Raw genomic sequence first — 23,305 nt, forward strand, 5'->3', positions numbered from 1 at the left:
CTCAAAAGGAAGGCCACGGAAAGGAGAACTGTATACTGGGTAGAAGAAACATAAGAGCAACATTCAGAAGCAAGAAAGTGACCGTTTCCTCAGGGAGTTCCCTGAGGCACTGGCCTGAGAGAAGACAGGCAATGTCAGCTGGGAAAAGATTTAAAAGACCCCAGGAGCCATGCAAAGGAGTCAAGGATTAGTCCAGGAGCCAGTGATGAGGGCTGTCTGCATGCAAAGCCAGAAAGGACACATTTATTCACTCGCTCATTCATTCAGCAAACATGTGAGGGCCAACTCTTTCCCTGGCACTGTAGTAGGTACCCTTGTGGTATAATGGTTCAGTGCCACAGCTGTTAACCAAAAGGTCAGCAGTTCGAATCCACCAGGCCCTCCTTGGAAGCTCTATGGGGCAATTCTACCCTATCCTATAGGGTTGCTATGAGTCAGAATCGACTTGATGGCAATGGATAGTAGGTACTACAGTTGACAGGAGGAACAGAACAGAACCAGTCCCTTGCCTTCTGAAGCTTATAAACCAGTCGTGGAGACAGGTGATTATAAAAGCAAGAAAAACAAAGCCCCATGAGTAGTAAGAAGGGGGAAGTATAAGCAGTTAGGGGAACAGTAGCAGAGGAAGCCATCCTAGTTAAAGAGCAAGAGTAAGAATGGGTAGGCTTAGATTGGAGGGTATTAGCTAGCCAAGCAAAGAAGAGAAAGGGTGTGGTGTGTTCCAGTTCATTGCAGCACTTTTCACAACAGCTGAAAGGTGGGAACAACAGAAATGACCATCAACAGAAGAATGGAGAAAGAAAATGTGGTATACACATAAAATAGAATATTACTCAGCCATAGAGAGAAATGAAGTCCTGATGCACGCCACAACGTGGATGAACCCTGAAAACATCATGCTGAGCGAACTAAGTCAGTCACAAAAGGGCAAATACTGTATGAACTCACTTACATGACGTAATAAATACGTAAAACAAGCCAAACCAAACTCAGCGCCATCAAGTCGATTCCGACTCATAGTGACCCTATAGGAAGGACAGAGTAGAACTGCCCCACAGAGATTCCAAGGAGCGCCTGGCGGATCTGAACTGCCAACCCTTTGGTTAGCACCCGTAGCACTTAACCACTATGCCACCAGGGTTTCTGGTAAATACACAGAAATCAAAAATTATGAGTGGCTACCACAGTGGGAGGGAGAGGGAAAGGGAGAGTTTTTGCAAAGGTGCAAGTTAGCTTATGTTAATGGTTATATAAAATGGATAGTAAGCATGGCTTCACAACTTGAAATACAACCAGTGTCACTGAGTTATACATGTAGAAACTGTAGAATTGGTGTATATTTTGCTGTGTATGTTTTCACCACCAAAAAGAAAAAGTCTCACGCAGAGAGGCCAGCATGTGAGAAGACCAGAGGCCAGAAAAGGCAGCAGCACAAGCAAGAAGCTGACGGGTCAGTATATTCACAGAGAACATGAGGGGGAAGGCTAGGAGATAGGGCCAGGGAGGCAGACAAAAAGCAAATCAGCCCTGCCAAGGAGTGTAGCTTTGGCATCTCACTGGAGGTTGGAGCAGATGTGTGGGAGACTGAAACCCAAAGAATAGCTTCCAGGCTGTTGATTAGTCCTGATCACAAAAGGATGAATGGTTGAGCCAGGCCAGGAGCAGCAGAGGAGAGGAAACAAAAGACACAGATGCAAGAGCCCAAGATCAGATGCAATGAGCAACCAAGTAGATGTAGGGAATGAAGTCCAAGGAAGAGAATAACTACACCAAAGCAAGGAAGAAAATAACTACTCCAAATCAAAGGAAAAGAATACACCAAAGTTGGAGCCTGAAGAACAAGTAGCTGGAAATGAAGTGAACTGAGGTAGAAAAGGAAGAAAGGCATACTGAGGAAGAAATGAAGTAATAAGTTGGTTTCAGGAACTTGGGAGTTAAAGGATGAATAGAAACCATCCACTGATTAACATCCTTATCCAGTGGTCACTTGGCCTTTGATGGGACAGCCATGGGGTGAGAAGCCGGTCAACTAGCATCCTTATCCAATGATCACTTGGCCTTTGATGGGCCAGCCATGGAGTGAGACGCTGGTCACTTTCCCCAGTGGGGTAGTACAATGCCTGGCCAATCTAATCGTTAGAATGGCCCTGCTTTCTTACATTAAGACAATGCCTGTTTCCCCATAACTTTTATGCAATGATTGTGGTTCCACACTTGGAAGCAAATCACAATAAGCCTTCTCCCTCTTCCTGTTATATTTTCCTTTAAGCTTCTCCTTTCTATATAATTTGTTAGATTCTGGTCATTTCTAACTCACTGGCATCCACATGCTTGCAATCATAAACGTACAGAATTTAAGTGCCCCAATAGGCGGGTGTCTTAGTTCTGCTGCTTTAACAAAAATAGCCCAAGTGGGTAGGTTTAAATATCAGAAATGTATTTTCTCACAGTTTTTTTTTTTTTTTTTTAGGAGGTTAGAAGTCCAAATTCAGGGCACTGGCTATAGGGGAAGTCTCTGTCTCTGTTGACTCTGGGGGAAGATCCGTGTCTCAGCTTCTGTAGCCCCGGTTCCTTGGCGATCTCCATGTGGCATCTATCTTCCCCAGTTTGTGCTTGCTGGTCCCTGAGTCTATGCTGCTCTTTATGTCACTCAGAAGTGATTAGGTTTAAGACACACCCTACACAGATATGGCTTTATTAATATAAAAAAGAAAACTCTGTTTCCAATAGAATTATATCCATAGGTATAGGGGTCAGGACTCCAACACATTTTGGGGGAACACAATTCAATCCATAACCGTGGGCTTCATTTTGCAACTCCTTCATTGCACGTAGGGGGAAGACTAAAACCTAGAAGAGAAGAGACATGATCAGGTGACTGTGCCCTAATCACCCAGCTACTCTGGTTGAGCGGATTTTATAGTCAGAGACTTCTGACCCTGCCCGGTGCTCAGTCTCAATACACTGCACTGCTGCGTGTAACCTAACTCCAAAGACTCACATTAAGAGCACCCATGTTTTGGAGGGGCTCTTGGCTCTGCTCTCAGGAGAACCATTGAAATTAAACAGGGTTGAAAAATAAACGCACATAAAGTACGAATCGCATTTCCATAAATGTAGGTGGCAACTTTGCCCTTATTTACAGCTTCGCCTGCCTTGAAACAGAAAACTCAAGGGTGTCAATAAATGGATTATAAAACTGTTATGTTTAACTACAGAGAGAAGAGTGTCTCCACGGGCCCTTTTGGAAATGCACTGATGTCTGAGGCAAATGGCAGGGATCTCCACAGACGCGGCCTTTGTCTTCTGAAAAATATGCAGCCTTTTCTAGAGATTCAGGATCTCAGGGTCAGGAAGGGCCAGGTGGGTTGTCTCTGCAATGGCCCCTAATGCTCAACACTCTCCCGACACTGGATGTCTGTCTCCATACCTCTCATGACAAGTATTTCACTGCCTCCCAGGGCAGCTCATCCCAACAGTGGTGGACAGGAGGATCCTCATTAGTCTGAGCTTGACATCTGGCTCCTGGCCATGTCCCTCCCTAGATTCGGGGGCCATCAGAGCAAACCAAAGCTCTCTTTCAAGTGACAGCCCTTGGAATGTTTGCTCAAGCTGGTCATGTACACCTTGAGCCTCTGCTTCTCCAAGGTAAACATCTCCAATTGCTTCCCACTATTTCTGGTGTAACAAGGTTTGAACTGGCTTGTCATTCACCTAGTTTTCTCCTACGTCTGCTGACTTATCTAGATTGTTCTAAAAGCGTAGAGTCCAGAACTGAATGTGGCAGCCTCGCTAAGGGCTAATGGATATCCAAAAACATCCATCACCACCATTGCCGTTCTAGCTGGAATACTTCGGTCAGTGAGCCCACATCACAGCTTCTCAACCAGGACTCCTCCAGCCCCTGCATAATGCTATTTGTGATCTGGCCCTAGAATTTATTCTTAAGTATCACGTTAATGGATATAGAACCTATACTCACTCTGTGTATGTTGCCCCAGAGTATTTGTACCATCTTCTCAGTTTCCCATAATCTATCAGCCAGTCTGGTAAAGCCACTAAAAGTGACTGCTCACAGATCCTCTGCCGGCCAGGGCTGGGCCAGGCACCATGATGCTGGAAAAAACAAACCAAACCAGTTGTCATCTACTTGGTTTCAATTCACGGCGAATCCATGTGCTTCTGAATAGAACTGAGCTCCACGGGGTTTCCGAGGACCGATTTTTCAGAAGTAGATCACCAAGACTTTCTTCTGAGGTGCCTCTGGGTGGATTCGACCTTCTCGTTAGAAGATGAGTGCTTCACCGTTTGCACTACGCAAGGACCTGATGCTGGAAAGTACCCTTCAAGTTGACATCACATCTAAGCATAGTCAAGTATGAACTTTTCACAGCCCAGATCAACTTCTTGTTTCTCCTTTTTGGGAAACACTACCATTTGCCTTGGGGGTCATCCTTCCCCCAAACATAGCCCATGTGCTTCAGGGAAGGTTGGCACCCTGGTAAAGCCCTTTGATTCCATGACCAGAAATAAGTACATGGCTTGGGGCTGGCTAAAAGGTACGAGCTTCCCTCACCAGCCTCCCCAACCACAGTGGTTGATTTCAGGACCACAAGTAACCTGAGATAATCCAATTAGAGGCAAGGAAGTTTAGGGTAAGAAGAAGTCCTCTTTCTACTGGGATAAATGAGGATCTGATGCAAGCCTCAAACGCCTCTGTGTAGGAAAAGACACTCTGAACAAAAACCAAGGTAAAGAAAAGCAGAACACAGAGATGGAGAGAGACTGAGCTAAAAAAAAAACATCATTTGAGCTCCTGGTTCCCACCCTGCCTGAAGCCTGTCCTACCTTTGAACTTAATAGTTATGTCAGTCAAAAATTCTTTCTGCCAAAATCAGTTTGGGCTGAGCTTCTGTCAATGTGCGCAAATCAAAACTCAGCAACTACTCTCCCCCAACCCACTCTCCACTACACAAAAGGTCATGTAATACCTTGTCAAACTCCTTTCCAAAGTCTAGTACCATACTGAACCCCTGGTCTACAGCATGGCTGTTCTTGTTGTTAGTTACCACTGAGTTAGCATTGACTGGTGATGACCTGGTCATAACAGAATCGGAGGTTGTCCAGTCCTGCACCATCTTCATAATCATTGGTATATTTGAGTCCGTTTTTGTGGTTGTGTCAATCTATCTCATTGAGGGTTTCCGTCGTTTTTGCTGACCCTCTACCTTTATCAAGCATGATGTCCATTTCAAGAGGCTGGTACAGCATAGTACAGCAGCTAAAAGCTCAAGCGCCAGAGAATCCAAGTCAGGCTCTCTCTTTCCTACCTTTGGGCCCTTGGTAATCTCACTGAAGCTTATCTGCCTCACCCTCCTCATCTGTAAAACAGTAATTATATCTACTATACAGGATTATGGAACCCTGGTGGCACAGTGGTTAAGCGTCCAGCTACTAACCAAAGGTCAGCAGTTAGAATCTACCAGCCGCTCCTTGGAAACCCTATGGGGCAGTTCTACTCTGTACTATAGGGTTACTATGAGTCAGAATCGACTCAATGGTAACGGGTTTGGTTTTTTTGTTTTTTTTTAAATATATATAAGATTATTGTGAAGAAAGATTTAATACATGTAAAGTCCTTAAAACAGTGACTGGCACATAGAAATGCTCAAAATACCAGTTGTTTATATCATTTCATCATTGCTATTATTCTTGTTATGCTATCAAACATTATTGCCAGTTTCGTTAACCTATTAAAAGGTACTATGCCTTAACTTATTAAACCTGTACTAGCATCCTGTGCTCTCTGCCTTCCACCATTGCTGGGACAATATTTCCTTATCACTCTTCAAGGATCAACTCACCTTTCCTCTGATCCCTTTGCCAAAAATTGCCATCCACTGCCCTGGCATAATGTACTTTATCAAACTGCTTAGAGGGAGGCTTTAACCGCTCTGTGGATTTACTTGTGGGGCAGGAACAGTGACCGGGGTGTCACCCAGACCCCAGCTCTGGACTGAGAATCCCGGGCCCTTCTCTGCTCAGCCTGGTGTATATTTCCAGCTTGTTTACATTCAGCCTAGCTAATTCAGGGCAAATCTCAGAAAGTAAAGTGGAACTCCTAATTAAAAGATAGCCTTGAGCTATCAATAAAATTATGCATAAAGGAAATGCTTGAAAACACAGTAGTGATATCCTGGAGACAGATTTTCCTTTGAGATAATTTTCTTTTTTAAAAAAAATGCAAGTGCAGGGGTAAATAAAAAGAAAGTTTGCTTTTCAACACTGCCATTTTTTCCCTCCCTGGAGCTCAGAAAACCACCTTTGATAGGTAAAACACCACTCTGCATTTGAATTTACTGACAGGAAAAGTGGCAAGCCTGGGCCTTCCTACACACTTCTGCAAAGTGGCAAGAGGGTTCATTTGTTTTTGTTTGCTTGGGGAGGATACATCCTTTTCTGCGTCCCTGCATTTTTTTTTTTTTTTACTAAGCCCCTCAGAATCACGGATCATCTTTCATGCCCAGCCCAGGCCTGACAGCTACAGCAAGCCTCTCCCAGGGTACCCTAGCCTGGACCACAGCGCACATGGCAATGCAGGCGATCATTTGCTAACCTATCTACCTCCTCACCCATGCTGTGAACGTCTACATCCATGATCCCCATAGTCTCAGCACCTTTTACTGTGGATGTTAAACAAAAATAAATGAATGAATGAACGAATAAGTCAGTCAGTGAGGGAATAATTGAGTAAATAAGTAAATAAAAAACAGAAAACACTGAACGTGTGATTAAGTGAATGACTAGATGGAAGATGGAATGAAAATATCTGGCTTGTAACACGAATCACTGAGTAATTCCTCCAGGGTCCAATGCTGTCCCCATTACAGACAAAGTGACTTGGCAAAAATGATATTTGACATTTGTAAAACCACCACACCGGCACTGAATCAAGGTGCACGTTATTTTGTTTTTGTTTTTATCTTTTTCTCCGCGAAGCTGGCTCCAACTATCTGTGGAGGCAAGTCATTTCCTGTGACTGGGCATCCGTTGCCCATTGTTCTACACAATGATAAACTGGAACCAGACAACTCTGAGGTTCTTTCTGGGATTCTGTCATAGCCAGGATTCTCTTTCTTTTCTCCTTCCCTCTCCCTCTGGCTTCCATTCTTACCTTCGAAGCTCCCAGCAAACAGGTAAATCCAGGTGATGGCTGGGATGCAGAGAAGAGTCAGAGAGGCAGCCAGGAATTTCCGTCTCCCTCTGCAGATTCCCAGCATCCTCTCGGAAGTGGCAATCCTAATCCCAGTGCTGTTTCTCTATCCGGAGCATGAAGTCCTCGGCCTCCGTCATAGTACTTTCTGGAAGGGAGAGTAGGGAGGAAGGGCTGAGTTCTTTGCACAGTAAGTAGATGCATACTGTTGAAGAAAACTTTCCCATAGATCCTGAAAGTAGTTCCTGCTAAGCTTTTATGACAACAGATGATGCTATAGCCTTAAAATCTCTCAAAACTGAGGCAGTTCTTAAAAAAAAAAAAAAAAGAAAGAAAGAAGGATAAAGGTACTCGCTCACACCTTCCCTCCCTCACATGTGTATTTTATAATATACATCAGTCCTGGGCCTGGGTTAACACACCTATTAAAGGAGCATTTAGTTAGCACGTTTTATGTTCCAGGGGTCTCTAGGTGGTACAAATGGTTTGAACTTCCAACCTTTAGGTTTGTAGCTGAATGGAAATCATTTGTGCCACCCAGGGTCCCAGGGAATACCGAAAAACCAAAACCCTAACCCACTGCCATCGAATTGATTCCAACTCATAGCAAGCCTACAGGACACAGTAGAACTGCCCCATAGGGGTTCCAAGGCTGGAAATCTTCATGGAAGCAGGATGCCATCTTTCTTCCAAGGAGCAGCTGGTGGGTTCCAACTGATGAACTTTTGGTTAGGAGCTGAGTGCTTAACCACTGCACTATCAGGGCTCTTACCCGGGGAGTAAAGAGTCCAAAATCCTTCACCTGGTGAGAAAGTCAGGTAAGTTATAAAGCGGCTAAAAAACCAACAGACTACCCAAATCTCATCTCCGTCCACCTCCTAACATAGATGCTGGGCTGGCTGCAAGTGAAGAAGAAAATTCACATGGAACCTCCCTAATGGAGCAGAACCTGCTACCTGCAAACGGGTATAAAAAGCCTCAGATTCCCAAAGAGTGGATGGCCAGGAAGTGGCTGGGTAGGGCGGCCTCTTCGGTACGCCCACAATGTGTCCTTCCTTCCGTCACAACCCTTAGGCCCCATATGATGATGGTGTGGTTGAACCATCTCCTGTCCTCACCAGAAGACAGGCAACTTATCTGAGTCACCTTGCATCCACCAAGACTTAGCACAGTGCCTATCCCCTGCGGGTGTGTCTGGTAATTGTTAAAGAAATAAATGAAATCAGATCCTCACCAAAGGCAACCTTCTCAAGCTTCAGGAGTTTATGTTCAGCAAGTTGCTGGCAATAAACACCTAATAGAGCCAATATCAACTGTCCACACCAGGCTTTCTTCAACAACAACTCTGACAGGATTTCCTAAATAGCCCTCTTTTGAAACAGATGAAACTCCCTGAGGCTCGAGGGTGTGGACTTGAAAGTAAAACTGAGACAGAAAAATTCCTTTAAACAAAAAACATTGACTTGAGAAAAATCCCCACCCACGCCACCTGCCCCCGCCCCCCCAGAAGTTTTCCATCTAAAGCATGGGAAACAAACCCTACCCAGGAACTCTGATACTCCGAAAAATGAGAATCACAGACTCTCTTCGGGGAAAGAGGGCTGAGAAGTTAGAAAGATCTGGGGGCAAATCCAGCCACCACACTTGATGAGCTGTGACCTTGGATAAGTCTCCTGTCTCTGAGTAAGCCTCATTTTGCTCATCTACAAAATGGGGTGATGCCCTTTACCTTGGAAAGTTGCAATGAGGCTTAAAAGAGAGAGTCCTTGAATAAGTGATTAGCAAAGATTCATCAAGAGTCGCTGGGTGGTGCAAAGGGTCAACATGCTCTGCTGCTAACTGAAAGGTTGGAGGTTCGAGTTAATTCAGAAGCACCGGAAGAAAGGCCTGGCGACTGCTTCAGAGAAATCAGTCACTGTAAACCTTACGAAGCATAGTTCTACTCTGACACACGAGTTGGAGTCGCTTTGACAGCACCTGGTTTTATTTAAAGATTCATCAAGTTCATGACAGGAATGACACCCCATTTCTAAGGGCAGAGGTGCAGCCTCTTATGTTTTATCTCTTCCCACTCCCCCTGTCCCCCTGTCCTGTGGAAAACAGATCCCAACAATAGGTACGGGACTGGCTGCATGGGTGAGTTAAAACTGAAGGGCCCAGGCTGAGAGCCAAGATGGCGGAATAGGAAGACGCTGCTGGCGAGCCCTCTTTACAATAAAGACCCCAAAAAACAAGTGAAACGAGTATATTTGTGACAAGATGGGAGCCCTGAGCTTCAAAGGCAAACTTAGAAAACGAATTGAGGGGCAGGGGGAGGAACAGACCCTTCAGAGGCGGAGAGGAGTTACCGCACCTGAATCGCGGGGAGCCCCCAGGCACTGTTCTCAGAGCAGCGGCTGCGGTGGGCTGGTACTAGCGTTCAGCTGCAGTTTCTTCAGGGAGAAGCAGCCAGCCACACGGCCCACTCACACCTCTGCAACCTGAGGAGAACGGTGCTCTCGGCAAAAGCTAAGTACTTGCGTACACTTTAATGCGCACCCCCACCCACAAACCGGCTTCAGCAGCTGAATTCCCTGGGCCTGAGATAGGCCCTGTTGACCACCTAGAGCCATCCTCCCGGACTTGGGGAAGGAAAAAATTTGCATTTGGGGAAAAGGTAATTTGCTACCTCCGCTAACCAGGGGAGCTCAGGAAAAAAGCAGCTACTATCCAGGCATAAACCACCCATGGACTTTGAGCAACTTTCCCGTCTGCATGGACCTGTGTGGGCCTATTTTGAGAGAAAAGGCCCTTGTTGGCAGATTCCAACCATTTTAGCTGTGTGGCAGAGAGGTGGGTGTTTGATGTTTGACATTGCTTGGCCTATGAAACAAGGTCCTCACCTACCACATCAGGGACCTAAGGACTGGAAGTTCCACTCAGGTCACCCACCCACCCACGACAAGGGTTCAAAGATAACTGGTACCTCCCAGTCCTAAAACCAAAAACTTTGTGTGCCCATGGTCAATCTGCAGAACCCACCCACCTGCATGCTCTGGGGAACAGTGAAGCACTTTACTCAGAGATGCTCGGGGGTCGGTTCTCAGCCCCCTGCCTTGTTCAGAGCGTGACCCCCTGCTGCAACCAGATATCAGTATATACGCCAACCCCTGCTGCCCCTCTAAGACTGTAGGACAGAGCCTGTACCACACACTTGATGATCAGCTACCTGGAAACCTGAGCTGAATTCATACAAGAAAACTGAATGGACTCCTAGACTGATATACCTGATAACAGCTCTAGCCATCTGGGGATGGGGCACCAGAGCTCCAACGGCAAAAATAATCCAGCTAGCTCACTCAAGCAACCCATAGGGGTATACCAAAACAAAACAAAGCAAGAAGCTACAACACAGTAAGAAAGCATAAACTAATACAATAATTTATTGATGGCTCGGAGACAACAGTCAATATCAAGTCACATAAAGAAACAGACCATGATCACCTCAACAGGCTCTCAAAACAAAAAATCCAGGGATCTTCTAGATGAAAGTGCATTCCTAGAATTACAAGATGCAGAATACAGAAGTTTAATATAGAGAACCCTTCAAGACATCAGGAAGGAAATGAGACGATACACAGAACAAGCCAAGAAACACAAAGATAAAGTAACTGAAGAAATTAGAAAGATTATTCAAGAACATAATAAAAAGTTTTATAAGCTTGAAAAATCCATAGACAGGCAACAATCAGAAATTCAGAAGATTAACAATAAAACTACAAAAGTAGACAGCTCAATACTAAGTAACAGGAGAACTGAGCAAGCAGAAGCCAGAATTTCTGAACTTGAAGATAAATCACTTAGCACTAATATATTTGAAGAAAAAATCAGATTAAAAGAATTAAAAACAACGAAGAAACCTTAAGAATCATGTGGGACTCTATCAAGAGAAATAACCTACAAGTGATTGAAGTACAAGAACGGGGAGGGATAACAGAAAATACAGAGAGAACTGTTGAAGATTTGTTGGCAGAAAACTTCCCTGATATTGTGAAAGATGAGAAGATATCTATCCAAGATGCTCATACCCAGAAAAAAAAAACCCAATGCCGTCGAGACGATTCCAACTCACAGCAACCCTACAGGACAGAGTAGAACTGCCCCATAGAGTTTCCAAGGATGCTCATAGAACTCCACATAAGTTAGATGTTAAAAGAAAGTCACCAAGACATATTATAATCACACTTGCCAAAACCAAAGATAAAAAGAGAATTATAATAGCATGGAGGGATATACGAAAAGTTACCTACAAAGGAAAGCCAATAAAAATAAGCTCAGACTACTCGGCAGAAACCATGAAGGCAAGAAGGCAATGTGATGACATATTTAAAAAACTGAAGGAAAAAAACTGCCTGCCAAGAATCATATATCCTGCAAAAGTATCTCTTAAATATAGAGGTGAAATTAAGACATTTTCAGATAAACACAAGTTGAGGGAATTTGTAAAAACAAAACCAAAACTACAAGAAATACTAAAGGGAGTTCTTTGGTTAGAAAATCAATAATATCAGGTATCAACCCAAGACTAGAACACTGGGCAGAGCAACCAGAAGTCAACCCAGACAGGGAAATCCAAAAAAAAAAAAGCAATTAAAAAAAAAAAAAAACCCCAAACAGGTAATAGCGATGCTATTATATAAAAGAAGACAACATTAGAATAATAAAGAGGGACTAAGAAATGTAATCATATACCTTCCATATGGAGAGGAAGATACAGCGATACAAAGAAATAAAAGTTAGGTTTAAATTTAGAAAAATAGGGGTAAATAATAAGGTAACCACAAAGGAGATAAATTATCCTACTCATCAAAATAAAATACAAGAAAAAAATAAAGACTCAGGAGACACAAAATCAACAACAACAAATATGAGGAAAGGACAATTTATAAAGACAATCTACTCAGCACATAAAATTAAGAGGGGAAAAAGACACTGTCAACAACACACAAAAAAAGACATCAAAATGACAGCACTAAATTCATGCCTATCCATAATTACCCTGAATGTAAATGGACCAAATGCACCAATAAAGAAACAAGAGAGTAGCCGAATGGAGTAAAAAACAAGATCCGTCCACATGCTGCCTACAAGAGACACACCTTAGACTTACAGACACAAACAAACTAAAACTCAAAGGATGGGAAAAAATATATCAAGCAAACAACAATCAAAATGGACCAGGAGTGGCAATATTAATTTCTAACAAAATAGACTTCAGAGTTAAATCCATCATAAAGGATACAGAAGGACACTATATACAATGATTAAAGGGACAATACACCAAGAACATATAGCCATATTAAATATTTATGCACCCAATGACAGAGCTGCAAGATACATAAAACAAACTCTATCAGCACTGAAAAGTGAGATAGACAGCTCCACAATAATAGTAGGAGACTTCAACACACCACTTTCGGTGAAGGACAGGACATCCAGAAAGAAGTTCAATAAAGACACGGAAGATCTAAATGCCACAGTCAACCAACTTGACCTCATAGACATATACAGAATACTCCACCCAACAGCAACCAAGTATAGTTTCTTTTCTAGTGCACATGGAACATTCTCTAGAATAGACCACATATTAGGTTCTAAAGCAAGCCTTAGCAGAATCCAAAACATTGAAATATTACAAAGCATCTTCTCTGACCATAAGGCCATAAAAGTGGAAATCAGTAACAGGAAAAGCAGGGGAAAGAAATCAAGCACTTGCAAACTGAACAATACCCTGCTCAAAAAACACTGGATTATAGAAGACATTAAGGATGGAATAAAGAAATTCAGAGAATCCAATGAGAATGAAAACACTTCCTATCAGAATCCTTGGGACACAGCAAAAGTGGTGCTCACAGGCCAATTTATATCAATAAATGCACATATCCAAAAAGAGGAAAGGGCCAAAATCAAAGAATTATCCCTACAACTTGAACAAATAGAAAGAGAGCAACAAAAGAAACCCACAGGCACCAGAAGAAAACAAATAATAAAAATTAGAGCTGAAGTAAATGAAATAGAAAACAGAAAAACAGTTGAAAGAATTAACAAGACCAAAAGCTGAGTTTTTTGAAAAAAAATCGACAAAATTGATAAACCACTAGCCAAACTGACAAAAGAAAAACAGGAGAGGACGCAAATAACCTGAATAAGAAATGAGATGGGTGATATTACAACAGACCCAACTGAAATTAAAAGAATCATATCAGATTACTATGAAAAATTGTACTCTAACAAATTTGAAAACCTAGAAGAAATGGATGAATTCCTAGAAACACACTACCTACCTAAACTAACACAAACAGAGGTAGAACAACTAAATAGACCCATAACAAAAGAAGAGATTGGAAAGGTAATCAAAAAACTCCCAACAAAAAAAAGCTCTGGTCCAGAGAGCTTCACTGAAGAATTTTACCAAACTTTCAGAGAAGAGTTAACACCACTACTACTAAAGGTATTTCAGAGCATAAAAAAGGATGGAATACTACCAAACTGATTCTTTGAAGCCACCATATCCCTGATACCAAAACCAGGTAAAGACGCCACAAGAAAATTACAGACCTATATCCCTCATGAATGTAGATGCAAAAATCCTCAACAAAATTCTACCCAATAGAATTCAACAACATATCAAAAAAATAATTCACCATGACCAAGTGGGATTCATAACAGCTATGCAGGGATGGTTCAACATTAGAAAAACAATTAATGTAATCCACCACATAGATAAAACAAAAGGCAAGAATCACAAGATTTTATCAATTGATGCAGAAAAGGCATTTGACAAAGTTCAACACCAATTCATGATAAAAACTCTCAGCAAAATAGGAATAGAAGGAAAACTCCTCAACATAATAAAGGGCATTTATACAAAGCCATGACGGCACTGGTTTACTGGGTTATACAAAGCCAACAGCCGATATCACCCTAAATGGAGACAGCCTGAAAGCATTCCCATTGAGGTCGGAAACCAGACAAGGATGCCCTTTATCACCACTCTTATTCAACATTGTGTTTGAGGTCCTAGCCAGAGCAATTAGGATGGATAAATAAAGGGCATCCAGATTGGCAAGGAAGAAGTAAAAGTATCTCTATTTGCAGATGACATGATCTTATACACAGAAAACCCTGAGGAACCCTCCAGAAAACTACTGAAACTAATAGAAGAGTTCAGCAGATTATCAGGATAAAACATAAACATACAAAAATCAGTTGGATTCCTCTACACCAACAAAAAGAACATCGAAGAGGAAATCACCAAATCAATGCCATTTACAGTAGCCCCCAAGAAGATAAAATACTTTAAGAATAAATCTTACCAGAGATGTAAAAGACTTATACAAAGAAAACTACAGTACACTTCTGCAAGAAACCAAAAGAGACTTACATAAGTAGAAGAACATACCTTCCTCATGGATAGGAAGACTTAACATTATAAAAATGTCTATTCTACCAAAAGCGATCTATACATTTAATGCAATTCTGATCCAAATCCCAACGACATTCTTTAGTGAAATGGAGAAACAAATCACCAACTTCATATGGGAGGGAAAGAGGTCCCGGATAAATAAGGCATTACTGAAAAAGAAGAACAAAGTGGGAGGCCTTACTTTACCTGAATTTAGAACCTATTATACCACCACAGCAGTCAAAACAGCCTGGTACTGGTACAACAACAGATACATAGACCAATGGAACAGATTTGAGAATCCAGACATAAATCCATCCACGTATGAGCAGTTGATATTTGACAAAGGCCCCAAAACAGTTAAATGGGGAAAAGAATCTTTTTAGCAAATGGTGCTGGCATAACTGGATGTCCATCTCCAAAAAAATGAAACAAGACCCATACCTCACTCCGTGCACAAAAACTAAGTCAAAATGGATCAAAGACCTAAATATAAAATCTAAAATGATAAAGATCATGGAAGAAAAAATAGGGACAACGTTAGCAGCCCTCATACATGGCATAAACAGTATACAAAACATTATTAAGAATGCAGAAGAAAAACTAGATAACTGGGAGCTCCTAAAAATCAAACACCTATGCTCATCCAAAGATTTCACCAAAAGAATAAAAAGACTACCTACAGACTAGGACAAAGTTTTTAGCTATGACATTTCTGATCAGTGCCTGATCTCTAAAATCTACATGATACAGCAAAAACTCAACTACAAACAGACAACCCAATTAAAAAACGGACAAAAGATATGAATAGACACTTCACTAAAGAAGACATTCAGGTAGCTAACAGATACATGAGGAAATGTTCACAATCATTAGCCATTAGAAAAATACAGACAAAAACTACAATGAGATTTCATCTCACTCCAACAAGGCTGGCATTAATCCAAAAAGCATAAAATAATAAATGTTGGAGTGGCTGTGGAGAGACTGGAATACTTATACACTTATGGTGGGAATGTCAAATGAAACAACCAGTTTGGAAAACAATTTGGTGCTTCCTTGAAAAGCTAGAAATAGAACTACCATATGATCCAGCAATCCCACTCCTCAGAATATATCCTAGAGAAATAACAGCCTTTATAGGAATAGATATATACGCACCCATGTTTATTGCAGCACTGATTACAATAGCAAAAACATGGAAGCAACCAAGGTGCCCATCAACAGATGAATAGATAAATAAATTATGGTATATTCATACAATGGAATACTACGCATCGATAAAGAACAGTGAGGAATCTGTGAAACATTTCATAACATGGAGGAACCTGGAAGGCATTATGCTGAGTGAAATTAGTCATTTGCAAAAGGACAAACTTGAGAAATAGTTTAAACTAAGAAGAAAACATTCTTTTGTGGTTATGAGAAGAGGGAGGGAGGGAGGGTGGGAGAAGGGTATTCACTAATTAGATAATAGACAAGAACTACTTTAGGTGAAGGGAAAGACAACACACAATACAGGGGAGGTCAGCGCAACTGGACTAAACCAAAAACAAAGAAGTTTCCTAAATAAACTGAATGCTTCGAGGGCCAGTGTAGCAGGGGCAGGGGTTTGGGGACCATGATTTCAGGGGACATTTAGGTCAATTGGCATGATAAGATCTATTGAGAAAACACTCTGCATCCCGCTTTGAATAGTGGCATCTGGGGTCTGAAACGCTAGCAAGCAGCCATCTAAGATGCATCAGTTGGTCTCAACCCACCTGGATCAAAGGAGAATGAAGAACACCAAGCACACAAGGTAATTACGAGCCCAAGAGACAGAAGGGTCCACGTGAACTGGAGACTAAGTCATCCTGAGACCAGGGAAACTAGATGGTGCCTGGCTACAACCGATGACTGCCCTGAGAGGGAACACAACAGAGAACCCCTGAGGGAGCAGGAGAGCAGTGGGATGCAGATCCCAAATTCTCATAAGACCAGACTTAAGGGTCTGACTGAGACTGGAAGGATCCTGGTGGTCATGGCCCCCAGACCTTCTGTTGCCCCAGGACAGGAACCATTCCCGAAGCTAACTCTTTAGACATGGATTGGACTGGACAATGGGTTGGAGAGGGATGCTGGTGAGGAGTGAGTTTCTTGATCAGGTGGACACTTGAGACTGTGTTGGCATCTCCTGCTTGGAGGGTAGATGAGAGGGTAGAGGGGGTTAGAAGCTGGTGAAATGGACATGAAAAGAGAGAGCGGAGGGAGAGAGTGGGCTGTCTCATCAGGGGGAGAGTAATTGCGAGTATGTAGCAAGGTGCATGTAAGTTTTTATGTGAGAGACTGACTTGATTTGTAAGCTTTCACTTAAAGCACGATAAAAATTATTAAAAAAAAAAAAAAAATACTGAAGGGCCCACCTATTCAACTCTCCTTCAGGATGTATGGCCACATTAAAATTGCAAATGGTATTTTTGGTTTTTGTCTTTTTTTTTTTTATATAATTCTCTTATAGTAACAACAACAGTAAAGATAACTAGCAGTTGTTAGTTGCCATGGAGTCAGCCCTGATACACAGCAACCCCATGCACAATAGAATAAAATGTTGCCTGGTCCTCGCCATCTTTATGATTGTTGGTATGCTTGAGTCCATTGCTGGGGCTATTGTAGTACCTTCCAATCTAGGGGGCTCATCTTCCAGGACTATATCAGACAACGTTCTGTTGTTGTGATCCATAGGGTTTTCACTGGCTAATTTTGGAAGTAGATTGTCAGGCTTTTCTACCTAGTCTTAGTCTGGAAGCTCTGCTGAAACTTGTCCACCACGAGTGATCCTGCTGTTGTTGTTGTTGTTGTTAGGTGCCATCAAGTTGATTCTTACTCATAGTGACCCCACGTGACAGACTGGAACTGCTCCAGAGGGTTTTCTAGGCTTTAACCTTTATGGGACCAGAACACCAGGTCTTTTCTGTCACAGAGCCGCTGGGTGGGTTTGAACTGCCAACCTTTCAGTGAGCAGCTGAGTGCATATCCAGTGCGCCGTTAGGGCTGCTTTGGATGGCCCTGCTAGTATTTGATATTCCGGTAGCATAGCTTTTCAGCATCATAGCAATGTACAAAACACCACAGTAGAAGAAACTGAGACAGGTGGTGGAACTAGCAGTAATACCAAGTGTCAATCACTTTTCTATGCTTTTCACATATATTTGCTTATTTAATTCCCAAAATAATCTATGTTAGGTTCTATTTTTAACCCCCATTTTACAGAGAGAAAATGAAGACCTGGAGAAGTTCAATAAATGGCCAAAAGTAACACAGCTACTACAAGGCAGACATACCTCAGCTCTCTTTAGTAACTGATTCTGACAACTCTTGCTGGGGCTATTTTTTCATTTTGGTCTAACCTATATCCTTCATATCGAATCTTACAATTACTTCTTTCACAGGGTCAAATATATCATACCTGTTTGTTCCCATTCCAAAGAGAGCATAACACACAAATAGAATTGGAAAGCTATAGACAAATTTAGGCATTAGGGGAAAGTAGGAGGATAGGAACTCCACTGGCATCAATATATAAATAACATTTAAAAAAACAACTCTTTAAAACGCGTATTTTCCTCCTTTCTTCTCTCCATCTGCAGAAGTTCAACGTTCACAATTTGTGCAAACTTTTAAAACAGAGCATGGGAGTTTGCCTTTTATGATAACACTGGTATCTGAAATTAAACCCAACAGTTAAAAATAGTCCTTCATGGGTCTGACTTTTAAATGACACCTCTTATGCACTATAAATATGTTTTAAAGAAAAATCTGAATTTATATCAGAACTTACTCCAGGAAGTCAATATAGGAATGAGCACAAGAAGAAATAGAGGAAGGGACAGCAGACAGGCTGGAAAGGACATCCCACACATGTGCACATGCAGGGGCATCAACTAGAACAGTCAGTCTCTAAGCTGTTCTCCCCACTGCTGCCTGTTCACCCAGGGGTCTAACAGTCATCCCGCCTGTTCACCCAGGGGTCTAACAGTCATCCCGCCTGTTAACCCAGGGGTCTATCAGTCATATCTAAACCCCCTCTCTCAATTGTAACACCCAATTCCTTGGCCAAGCCCATAGATTCCTCTTCTGTCTTCTCCTCCATGCAACCAATCACATTCTCATTCAGGAAAAATATTCCATGACCCAGAAAAACTATCACAATATACTAAAACCACAAAAGTAGGGTTCAAAGCTGAAAGTAAAACGTGATCATAAGTACCCTCAAGTTCACAGTAATAAACTGACTATACTATAAAACCCCAAACCAAAGTCATTGCCATAGAGTCATTTCAACTCATAGGGACCCTACAGGACAGAGTAGAACCTCCCCTAAAGGGTTTCCTAGGCTGTAGTCTTTAGGGAAGGAGTCCTGGTAGCACAGTGGTTAAGTGCTGGGCTGCTAACCAAAAGGTCTTTGGTTCGAACCCACCAGCCACGCCCTGGGAGAAAGACGTGGCAGCCTGCTTCCATAAAAGATCACAGCCTTGGAAACCCTGCGGGGCGGTTCTAGTCTGCCCCACAGGGTCACTATGAGTTTGCATCAACTCAGTGGCAGTGAGTTTTTAATGTTTAGGGAAGCAGACTGCCACACCTTTCTCCCAAGGAGCGGCTAGTGGTTTCGAAATGCCAATCTTTCAGTTAGCAGCTAAGCGCTTAACCACTGTGCAACCAGGGCTCCTTAAATTTCTACGTAACTATGTATGCTGTTGATGTCACTGTTGCCACTGAGTTAGCTCCAACTTCTGTCTACGTCATGCACAAATGAACCAAATGTTGTCCCATCCTCTGTCATTCTTCATTATTGTTGGTATGTCCAAGTCCACTGTTGTGGCCACTTTGTATTTTGAGTACCTTCCACCTAGGGGCTCCTCTTCCAGCACCATATTGGACAATATTCATATGACCATCACCCGTCTGTCAGTGTGTCCTTCTGTGGTGCCTTCTGTGTTGTTAGGATGCTGGAAGTTATGCCACTGGTTATTTCAAATATCAGCAGGATCAGGTTTCATCATAGCTTCCAGACTAAAACAGAATAGGAAGGAAGGCCTGGTGATCTACCTCAAAAATTAGTCAATGAAAACCCTATGTCTATCTATACATCTACCTATTTATATTTAGGGGAAAAAAACGCCTAAATGTTGAAAGTTATCTCTGGGTATGAGATATGGGTAATTCCAATATATATGATTATATATTTTCCCATATCATAGATGTATTACTTTTATAATTTAAGGAGTACTTAAGAAGCTTAAATCACTATGTCTTTTGTCATATTGCTTTCAATTCAAAATACCTCACACAGTGTGGTATGAGACAGGACCAGTCCCTGGAGAAGGACACCATGCTTGGTAAAGTAGAAGGTCAGTGAAAAAGAGGAAAACCCTCAGTGAGATGGCTGCAACAATGGGATCAAACACCGTAATGATTGTGAGGATGGCACAGCGTCTTGTTCCGTTGTACACAGGGTCACTATGAGTCGGAACCAACTTGACGGCACCTAACAAGACGACAGTGTGGTATGCACGTGTTCACTTTAGTTTACACACTAGATGGAGTAAGTTAACAGGTAGTATCCTAAAGAGAATACACCCTCCAGAGGTGGCCGGTTACCAAGTGAAAAACCCTAGTCAGAAGCCTACGCTCCAACCGCTCTGCCCCAGCTCTCTCTGATCAACACCAGAGGCTATGTTTTAATTAGCATCAAGGATGTTAAAAATAATTTTTCATCGGTGTTCCAGATGTGTGCATTGTCTAGAAATACTGCTTAGGTGCTTACCCAAAGAGGGAATACAAACCTAAGGAACCCAATGGGCCAAATGCCACCGAACTGCTTAGGGTCTCAAATGGATCCTAAGTGCATATAAAAATTGGAGGATTTGGGCCCCTGATTCTAACTGGAAAATTGGCTAAATCCTGCCACACATTTTCATCCTTCTTGCAAGGTGCTATACCAGTATCCAAGAGGACAGAGCTATACCAGTATCCAAGAGGACAGAGCTAGGAACTCATTGCACTTATAAAACAGATCATATATAGCAGTCTTCTTCCCATGTGCTAACAAATGCTTGTGAATGTGGCAACACTGTATCTGAGGCAGGCTTTCTTCAAAATACTCTGCTGGAAGCAACACTTCAGGGCAGCTTGAAGCCTTTGCTCACCCTTAGCTGTTGGAGGAAACCAGTGCTTATTAAAAGTAATATAAAGATTCTGACTTCTCTCTACCCCAACCTACCCCAGATCACATCACTTCCCTGGTGGTGGCACCACCATCTGGCCAGGAGTCCACTGCCTTCTCCTGGCTGGTCTCCCTGTCTTTGGTCTCGCATTCCTGCTATTTCTTTGATTATATTTAAATTCTTATCTGTTGGGGCATGGATTGAGAACATTATGGCTTTTCACTGAGCCTTTTTCTTCTTATATCGAGTCATGCCTCTGTTTAAAAAAAAAAACACACTATATTCCCAAGCCAATTCTGACTCATGTGACCCCCTGTGTATCAGCGTAGAACTATGCTCTGTAGAGTTTTCATGGGTTCATTTATCATGGGCTCATTTTGCAGAAGTCTATCACCAGGCCTGTCTTCCAAGGCACCTCTGGGGTAGACTTCAACTGCCAACCTTTCAGTTACTAGCCAAGTGCATTAAACCATTTGTACCACCCAGGGGCTCCTGCACTAATGTACTCATGCAAACAAGTCCTATCCAAGAGGTTCAACCTCATAAATGGCAGCAAAGCTCAAGCCCATCTACTTTAGGTAGAGTCTCATCACCGTGGAGACCTGGCGTGTTATGCTGTAAGAATACAGTATGATTGGTGCTTTCTCACACTCACTGCAAATTTAAAGTCATCCTCGGCCAACCTTTGATAAATAATATTTGGCTAGGAAGGGTCTCAAATTTACCCTCTTTACAACTACAGACCATGTCAGCAATGACTCAAACCAAAACAAAATAAATGTTACTCTTTGGAAACTTTAAATAAAGATCTGACAGAGAAGATGTCGTTGTTGTTAGGTGCCTTTGAGTTGGTTCTGACTCACAGCAACTCTATGCACAACAGAACAAAACACTGCTTGGTCCTGCGCTATCCTCACAATCGTTGCTTTGTTTGAGCCCACTGTTGTAGCCACTGTGCCAGTTCATCTCATCAAGGGTCTTCCTTTTTTTCGCTGACTCTCTACCTTACCAAGCATGGTCCCTTGTGATAACATGTTATAAGTATGTGAGATGAAGTCTCGCCATCCTTGCTTCCAAGGAGCACTTTGGCTATACTTCTTCCAGGACAGACTTGTTCATTCTTCTGGCAGTCCATGGTATATTCAACACTCTTTGTCAAAACCATAATTCAAAGACATCAATTCTTCTTCCATCTTCCTTATTCATTGTCCAGCCTTGGCATGCCTATGAGGCAATGGAAAATATTACAGCTTGGGTCAGGAGTACCTTAGTCTTTAAAGTGACATCTTTGCATTTCAACACTTTAAAGAGGTCTTTTGCAGCAGATTTGCCCGATGCAATACGTCGTTTAATTTCCTGACTGCTGAATCAGTATCCTCCAGAGAAGATACTGATATGAAGATACTGATGTATAATTGTCTTAAAATAACATTCTGGTCATCTCATAAGGTTACATGAAAGAAATGAAACTGTATCTCCCCAAACAGTGAGGAATTGGTTCATTCATTCAACACATACTCTGCAACTATATTTTCCAGCCCTGGCTACAGATCAGGGAAATGAGGACAGGGCCCTGCGTTCATAGGACTCACAAGCTAATCACTGAAGAACATTTTCATCAACCTTCTCCCTGCTGGACATCTGACAACTAAGGAACTGGTGCCATGAGATGTTTCTTGGTGACTCAATTCTTTTTTTTAAATATTTTATTGTATTTTTGGTTAAAGTATACAGAGTGAAACAGATTCCCATTCAAGAATCTCACACATATTGTTGAGTGACATTGGTTACATTCTTCACATTGTGTCAACATTCTCATTATTTTTGTTCTAGTTCTTCCATTCCCAATAACCTAACCTCACTGCCCTCCAAGCTTCTCGTTTATGCCTTAGAGTAATTGTTGGCCATTTGGTCTCATATATAGTGAAGCCTGTGAGAGCCAGAACTCCACAGGACAGCCTTGTTTCTTCAGGTCTCCAAAGTTTTCCACCTCTGACAGGTTGCATGCAGTCTAACCACTTTTCTACTGCTTTCCATTAGCAGAGGTACTTTTCTCTGACAGGTTTCCACGTTACACAGGTTCCAGCTTTGCAGGTTTTACTGTAGATGATTTTTAAAGGAGTGCAGTACTCAAGGCCGGGGGGGGAGGGGGGCGGAGTATCCTTTACTTTGTGAGTTAACCTGCTATTTAGCTAAAAGGTGACTTCAGGAGATGGTTTCAGTTCCAGGTTTAGGAGTATCTCAGGGCAATAGTCTCAGGGATTCCTCCAGTCTCAATCAGTCCAGTAAGTCAGGATTATTTGAGAATTTGAAGTTCTGGTCCACATTTTTCTCCCTTTCTGTCAGGATCCATCTATTGTGGCCCTGATCAGAACGTTTGGTAGCAGTAGCCAGGCAACATCTAGTTCTTCTAGTCTCAGGGTAGAGAAGGCCATGCGTGGT

General features: G+C 42.3%; 1 protein-coding gene across 3 annotated transcripts in view; it reads right to left on the reverse strand.

Moving 5' to 3' along the window:
- LARGE1 (LARGE xylosyl- and glucuronyltransferase 1) overlaps nt 1-23,305 on the reverse strand; it is a 686,352-nt gene that overhangs the window by 501,695 nt on the left and 161,352 nt on the right. For all 3 annotated transcript variants that reach the window (XM_049884284.1, XM_049884285.1, XM_049884286.1), the window contains exon 2: nt 7,175-7,361. In XM_049884284.1, the coding sequence (XP_049740241.1) occupies nt 7,175-7,280 (106 nt within the window). In that variant the 5' untranslated portion in view covers nt 7,281-7,361. The remainder of the gene's footprint in view (nt 1-7,174; nt 7,362-23,305) is intronic.

The sequence above is a fragment of the Elephas maximus genome, chromosome 4 (assembly GCF_024166365.1).
Source record: "Elephas maximus indicus isolate mEleMax1 chromosome 4, mEleMax1 primary haplotype, whole genome shotgun sequence".
Lineage (NCBI taxonomy): Eukaryota > Metazoa > Chordata > Mammalia > Proboscidea > Elephantidae > Elephas > Elephas maximus.